At 49.5% G+C, this 6,988-nt stretch overlaps 3 protein-coding genes across 3 annotated transcripts in view; 1 reads left to right on the top strand and 2 right to left on the bottom strand.

Annotated features, from left to right (window-relative positions):
• The window catches only part of UREG_01823 (pre-mRNA splicing factor ATP-dependent RNA helicase prp16), a gene marked incomplete at both ends in the record, with an annotated part of 3,087 nt that extends 1,012 nt beyond the window's left edge, over positions 1–2,075 (top strand). Inside the window, 3 exons of the mRNA XM_002542261.1 lie at positions 83–102; positions 155–1,695; positions 1,755–2,075. Of these exons, the coding sequence (XP_002542307.1) occupies positions 83–102; positions 155–1,695; positions 1,755–2,075 (1,882 nt within the window). The remainder of the gene's footprint in view (positions 1–82; positions 103–154; positions 1,696–1,754) is intronic.
• A 454-nt stretch (positions 2,076–2,529) lies between these two features.
• On the bottom strand, positions 2,530–3,513 carry UREG_01822 (uncharacterized protein; the record flags this gene model as incomplete). The annotated part of the gene is made up of 3 exons (XM_002542260.1): positions 2,530–2,706; positions 2,771–3,112; positions 3,463–3,513. The coding sequence occupies 3 exons, from the start codon at positions 3,511–3,513 to the stop codon at positions 2,530–2,532; spliced, it is 570 nt and encodes a 189-aa protein (XP_002542306.1).
• A 518-nt stretch (positions 3,514–4,031) lies between these two features.
• On the bottom strand, positions 4,032–5,525 carry UREG_01821 (uncharacterized protein; the record flags this gene model as incomplete). The annotated part of the gene is made up of 2 exons (XM_002542259.1): positions 4,032–4,296; positions 4,345–5,525. The coding sequence occupies 2 exons, from the start codon at positions 5,523–5,525 to the stop codon at positions 4,032–4,034; spliced, it is 1,446 nt and encodes a 481-aa protein (XP_002542305.1).
• Positions 5,526–6,988: the final 1,463 nt, after the last annotated feature.

Raw genomic sequence — 6,988 nt, 5'->3', positions numbered from 1 at the left:
TTCCGAAGAGAGTGAGTGAAGAGATGGAAGTTAAACTTGGTGGTCTCGTTGGATATGCCATTCGTTTTGAGGATTGCACTAGTAGCGAAACAGCCATTAAATGTAAGGTCGGCTGAGCTCTTTACTAGAGATCGTTGCTAACATATGCCCCTAGATATGACCGATGGCGTACTCTTACGAGAATCTTTGGTGCAGCCGGATCTCGATAAATACTCTTGTATAATCATGGATGAAGCCCACGAGCGGGCTTTAAACACTGATGTCCTAATGGGATTAATTAAAAAGGTTCTAGCCCGTCGACGAGATCTGAAGCTGATTGTAACGTCCGCCACAATGAATGCAGAACGGTTCTCGAAATTCTACGGAGGTGCTCCTGAATTCTTCATTCCTGGACGGACATTCCCAGTTGATATTCAGTACTCCAGATCGCCTTGTGAAGACTACGTTGACAGCGCTGTTAAGCAGGTTCTTGCTATTCATGTATCGCAGGGCGCCGGGGATATTCTCGTGTTTATGACGGGGCAGGAAGACATTGAAGCTACTTGTGACCTGATACACGAAAGGCTTGCACTTTTGAATGATCCGCCGAAAATTAGTGTCTTGCCGATATACAGCCAAATGCCCGCAGACCTTCAAGCCAAGATTTTTGATAAGGCGCCTCCCGGCGTCAGAAAAGTTATTGTCGCCACCAATATTGCGGAAACCAGTTTGACCGTTGACGGTATCATGTATGTTGTTGATTGTGGTTTTTCTAAATTAAAAGTTTACAACCCACGCATGGGGATGGATACTTTGCAAATCACGCCAATCTCCCAGGCCAACGCATCACAGCGCGCCGGCCGCGCTGGACGAACGGGCCCAGGGAAAGCATACCATCTTTACACCGAACTTGCATTCAAGAATGAATTCTATATTCAAACTATCCCTGAGATACAAAGAACCAACTTGGCTAATACGGTTCTCATGCTCAAGTCATTGGGAGTGAAGGATTTGCTGGATTTTGATTTCATGGATCCTCCTCCTCAGGACACCATCACCACCTCGTTATTCGATTTATGGGCATTGGGTGCCATTGATAATCTTGGTGATCTCACGGCCATGGGCCGCCGGATGAGCCCCTTTCCAATGGACCCGTCGCTAGCGAAACTGCTCATCACCGCATCAGAAGAGTACGAATGCAGTGAAGAAATGCTTACAATCGTCTCCATGCTATCAGTGCCAAGTGTTTTCTACCGCCCGAAGGAACGGCAAGAAGAATCCGACGCCGCCCGTGAAAAGTTTTTTGTACCCGAGTCAGATCATCTCACCCTTCTGCACGTGTATAGCCAATGGAAAGCAAATGGCTATTCTGATGGCTGGTGCGTGCGGCACTTCCTTCACCCGAAGGCGTTGCGACGAGCTAAAGAGATCCGAGAGCAACTTCATGATATTATGACGGTACAAAAAATGACGCTCACGAGTTGTGGCACTGATTGGGACATTATTCGAAAGTGCATTTGCTCTGGATATTACCACCAGGCTGCCAGGGTCAAAGGAATTGGCGAATATATCAATTTACGGACCAGTGTCACAGTACAACTTCATCCTACAAGTGCACTTTATGGGCTTGGCTTCCTCCCGGATTACGTCGTATATCACGAATTGATTTTGACGAGCAAAGAGTACATGTCTTGCGTCACATCCGTGGACCCTCGCGTAAGTGTATTCGCAGATATTTCCTTTCGTTTTCATGCATATATACTTATAGGTCACAGTGGCTTGCCGATCTGGGTGGTGTCTTCTACTCCATCAAAGAAAAGGGATATTCCGCCCGTGAACGCCGCGTCACAGAACGCGAATTCAACCGTCGCATGGAGATTGAAACGCAGATGGCCGCGGACCGTGAACGAGCTGCCGAGATAGCAAACCATGAAGCGGAGAAAGAAAAACTGAAGCGGCGCCAAGAGGTCGCCGTTGGTTCCGCGTCAGTTGGTGCGAGGACCGCAGTGAGGAGACCTGCGTCTGCAGCAGCAACGAAGGCCGGTGGGAGTGTGGTCAGGAGACCTCCTGTTAAGAGAATCGGGCGAGGATTCTAGCTTTGTTTAACAAAAGCCATTCTGAAGTGCTTTTGACGGCCGCCTTGAGTCCCCGATTACATTTTTGAAGCATCAACATTGGATTAGTGGATAATACCAGCGGAATTTATGACTTTTTAAAAAAATCCACCCACCGCTTTTCTCTTCATCGATAGTTAATATACAACGAAAATAAACTAGTGAATATGAAATACCCTCAAACCTTGCACCATGTGAAACGATCTCCTGCCACACAGTCCACCTCGTTTACAGTCTAAGGCCCCGAAAGTCGACCAGGGAAGAAAAGGCCAATCCCGCAAAGTGAAATACAATGCATCAAGCGGGAGTCGCTTTCAGTTTATGAAATTGATACAGAAGAAGTGTAGTATTACGCTTCCAAACACGTAATCCGCGAAAGCTCTATTGGGCCAGCTCCAAGTCAGCGCCGAACCTCTCCAAAAGAGAGCGAAGCAACTCACCTCTCAGGAGACACTCTATCCGACGAAGCTTCCGCTTTTGTTACTGCCGGCGTGCTGGATTTTGATCTAGATATGCTCTTCACGTCCTGATCGCTGGTTTGCATTCGTAGACTCGCGGTGAGGACAAACTGGCCGACTGCGGCACAAAACCCGCTCAAGAAAGCATTAAATGGCTAGAGAAGACAGATGTTAGATACTAAAGAAGAAAAGAGATTGGAAGAGCAACGGGTGGCTTACGTAGTTCCCAGCCAAGACGCAGTACGCAAACTGCACCGCGCCAACAAGGACAAGGAATGCCATGAAAGCATCCAGCAGCTTTGTTCGCTGGCTTGTCTGCACGAGATATCGCTGCCATACGCCCAAGATTATTTCCTGTGGTGGAGACTTGGCCGTGAACGCGATGGGTCCGCTGGGTTTAGCGGTTGTTGAGGGTGGCACGGAGGTGGTAGTTGGTTTGGAGGAGGACGAGGATGATGATACTGTTGCGGAGCCGTTGGCTGGGCGTTTGGGTGCCATTGCAGGCAGATCTTTGATTCCAAGGAGAATCAGCAGCAGACCATGTGTAAACGAGAGGGCAGGCTGGAGATAGAGTCCAGCAATCGAGCTGGATTTGGAGACGAAGCTGTGAAACGAACAGAATGGCCTTAGTCACGCTGGTGCCAAGGCTGGCCTGAGCTCCTTAATTCCGTCTCCACGTCTTTTCCCCGGCGATGACCTAATCCGCTGCGACGAGAGACAACATCTTCGACGGTGTTGCCATCAATTGAGCAATTCCAGGCCCGTCCCAGTCCTCACACCTCACTCAAGCCTATATCTTAAAACATAAGGCATCATGGTACGTGCTCATTCCACTTCTTCAGCAGCCCAACTAATCCACGGTAGTCATCCTCAAGAACCACCCACTCCGCTGCCGCCCTCTCTGTTCTCACCTCCCTGGGCGGATTGATCGGATACGCCCGCACCGGCTCGATTCCCTCCATTGCGGCCGGCCTATCCGTCGGTGCCCTCTATGCTCTCAGCTACTTTCGCCTCGATGGCAACCAACCCTACGGAGAGGAGCTGGGACTTCTTGCTTCAACGGTACTAGGTGGAAGTGCTATTCCTAGGGCGATCAGGGACCCGAAAGCCAGTGCCGATCGGCCTAAGTGTGCTGGCAACGTACGGCATTGTCGTCTTCGGCATGGCGTACAGAGGAGGAGGGCTTGATCCAAGCCATACGTTTACTGAGAAGCAGCACACGATGATTGGATCTCCGCATCTCAATTCATATCTTGTACAATTTCGTGGATATATAGTTAATGCTCATTTTGTGGAAATGAAAGCTCATACTGCGTACGATGGCGTTTATAATATATATACATCAACTTTTAGAAATCGAATCCAATTTGAGGATGATCTCAAAATAAAGAAAAAATGCCTGCCCAACGCCTCGGCTTTCTGAGAACGCAGATAGCAATCCAGCCACATAAACTGAAACCGACCCCCCAAGAGGCTCGACTTAATTTTGTGAATTCCCGCACTCATCTACTATGACAATATCATCAGGCTGTTCGTTCAATAAATTCCCGATCATGCTACTGTCCCTCATAATCTGTCGTGCATTCTCATCGTCAACGCCCATATCATCTCTAACAAGCATCACAGTTAATTCAGGCACCAACACTGCTTGGACAAAGCCAGACACGCCGGTAGCCTGCATTAATGGATCTGACGGCGCTAGATGTCGTATTTTTGTGGCGAATTTCATGATAATCGAATCCATCCTGGAGAAGGGTTAGTAGTTAATCGCCGGTTCGTTGCTATACACATACATCATCCTAGAGCCACGCGGGCCATAATAACCGGAAGACATCATCTCAAATTGACTATTCGCCGTGAGGCGGTAATTATCTCGTTTACTATTCCCCGGGTTTGAAGTCTCCAAGTAGTTGCGGAAGAACGATGGTCTTTTGCGAGTCAATATTTTCTCTAGATCCGCAAAATATTTGTGAAGCCGGTTCTCTAGCGATTCCCAATTGATTGTTGGATACTCTCGTAGACGCCAGTCACGCTCTGCCGTCCATCGCTTATGTTGTCGGCAAACCTGCATTTGTTTCTTGATACTGAGTCCTTGGATCAACTCAAATTCCGCGAGATATTCCGGGTCAAGTAACGCATTACAGGCCGGGCAGCGGACAAAATCTTCTGGCGAGGCATCTAGCCATCGCTTTTCATCTGTAGTGAGATCCATATTCGACGGTGCCACTGAGCTTAGTGGGGAAGACGACCCGCTGCCGTCGTCAAATAAAACAGATTCTACAATTTCGCGGGATGAATCAGTAGGAATAGACGAGCCAGAGAAAATATCGTTTGGTAGGGCCCTTGGAACTTTGAATTCGTGGTGATCCGCATGTTTCTGAGGTTGCCCTGGGCTGGAACCATACGGCTCACCGCGTGGGACAATGAATTCGGGCTTCTTTTCTGCCCTTACTGGTCGAGGAACACTTTTGGGATGTTTGTGGGTGTAGGTTATTGAGCGTTTGGGCGTGCGTTGGAAAAACATCGACGTTTCGCTAAGAAGACGACTGGTCGCCGAACGGTTGCTTAGATCTTTACTCGTGTCTGTCTCCTGCGTGGTGGATATCCGCTTTGATCTTCTTTCTCCAGTTTTGGGCGTAGACATAGCTCTCTTGCGTGGTTTCGGCGTAGCCTCCGTGGAGTCCGCCACCAGGTCTATGGGCGACCATACCGCGCGAGGCCGCCGCTTGGGCCCTGGCGTCACGCTCGACCGCTCCAATTGTTCACTTTCATCTGAGGAGCTGATGGGCTCATCGTCAGTTGCTGGTTCTGGCCTTTTCCTTTTCTTCGGAGATGTAACTTCGCTCGTGCTTAACGGGTCGTCTGATGAGTCGTCCTGGTCCACTGTCCGGCTGACATGTTCTTTCGTCCGCTCCCCCTCAACTTGACTTAGCAGCGTGCTGCCACGGAAATTGCTTTTCCTTAAGAATGTCATTGTCAAAAATGGTTCACTCCGACGCGTCGATGAAAAAATCGCGATTCGCGTGTCGTTGGATTCTAGAACCAGACAACAGTTAGCTGACCGTGAAATCGGGTATATGCTAGGACAGGCGGGAGCGGCTAACAACTGTTTCGTCCAGCACATGTCGAGATGATGGCTTTTTTTACTCACGCGGGAGCGAACCGTGGCTTGCCAGGCTGCTGCGTGGTCAGCCTGAAGTGAGCTGTTTGAGATGGGATGCTCGCCGACAACTCATCCGCACTAAGCCGTGAGGTCTTGGCATGGCACTTCAGCCCCTTTTTACGCAACCGCAATGGAAGACATCACCGGCATCTACCCCTTAGCTACGAAATCCTACTATTATGTACGATGGAGCATCAGGAAATCTCGCAAATAATGTGCTTTCACCAAACTATATACCGGTACCTAAAATGCTATAGAGCCCAAATACTTGTCAGACCCCTGAAAGTCCGCCCTTTCACCAATACTGAGAAGCTAAAAAGCGATAAATGACTTGCTTGGCTTCGCCATACAGGCTACTGATCCTAAGCACCACGTAGAGGTGCAAGTCTTGCTTAGGTGTCGTACACAACGGCCCGTACGACTAGGCCAGGCAGGTGCAGGGAATGTGATGGGAATAAGCAATGGACAACGGCGAGATGTAGATTTTGAAACAGAATGTAAAACGGGCGGATTGGGGAAATAAGTATAAAGGGCAATCGCAAAAGCGATATAGGACGGGATCCCGAGGTAAAGGCGAACGGTGTCAGCAAAATCCTGGATTCAGTGTTAGCAAAGCGCACAATACTGGACGGGGTTCCGGTTATTCTGGTAGAAAGAAGCTTTAGCAAGTCGAGTACAGTCAGGCGGCGGAGAGAATGCTGGAGGGGGGGGCGTGAATCGAAACGGTACGTCTATACTCGGAGATCGGAGGGGTAAACCGATGGTATACGGGCCGTAAATCGGAGACGGTAAATCGACGGGAGATGAGGGCCAGTAGATCGGGGAACGTGAATCGGAGAACTGGATATCGGGGGTAGTAGATCGGGACGTAAATCAAGAAGAGTAAATGGACATGATATCGGGACGGCAGATCGGAGGAAAATCGCGGGATGTAAATCAACGGTAAATCGGCGGGAGATGGGGGGCGGTAGATCGGGGGACGTAAATCGAGAACGGGAAATCGGGGGTGGTAGATCGGGACGTAAATCAAGAAGAGTAAATCGACATGATATCGGGACGGCAGATCGGAGGAAAATCGCGGGATGTAAATCAACGGTAAATCGGCGGGAGATGGGGGGCGGTAGATCGGGGGACGTAAATCGAGAACGGGAAATCGGGGGTGGTAGATCGGGACGTAAATCAAGAAGAGCAAATCGACAAGAGATCGGGACGGTAGATCGGGAGCAGATCGAGAGACACAAATCGGAGAACGGTAAATCGAGGAGCAATCAGGA

The sequence above is a fragment of the Uncinocarpus reesii genome, genomic scaffold (genome assembly GCF_000003515.1).
Source record: "Uncinocarpus reesii 1704 scaffold_1 genomic scaffold, whole genome shotgun sequence".
In the NCBI taxonomy this organism is placed as follows: domain Eukaryota; kingdom Fungi; phylum Ascomycota; class Eurotiomycetes; order Onygenales; family Onygenaceae; genus Uncinocarpus; species Uncinocarpus reesii.
The sequence above is the reverse complement of the archived record's forward strand: the minus strand, read 5'-3'. Positions and strand labels throughout refer to the sequence as shown.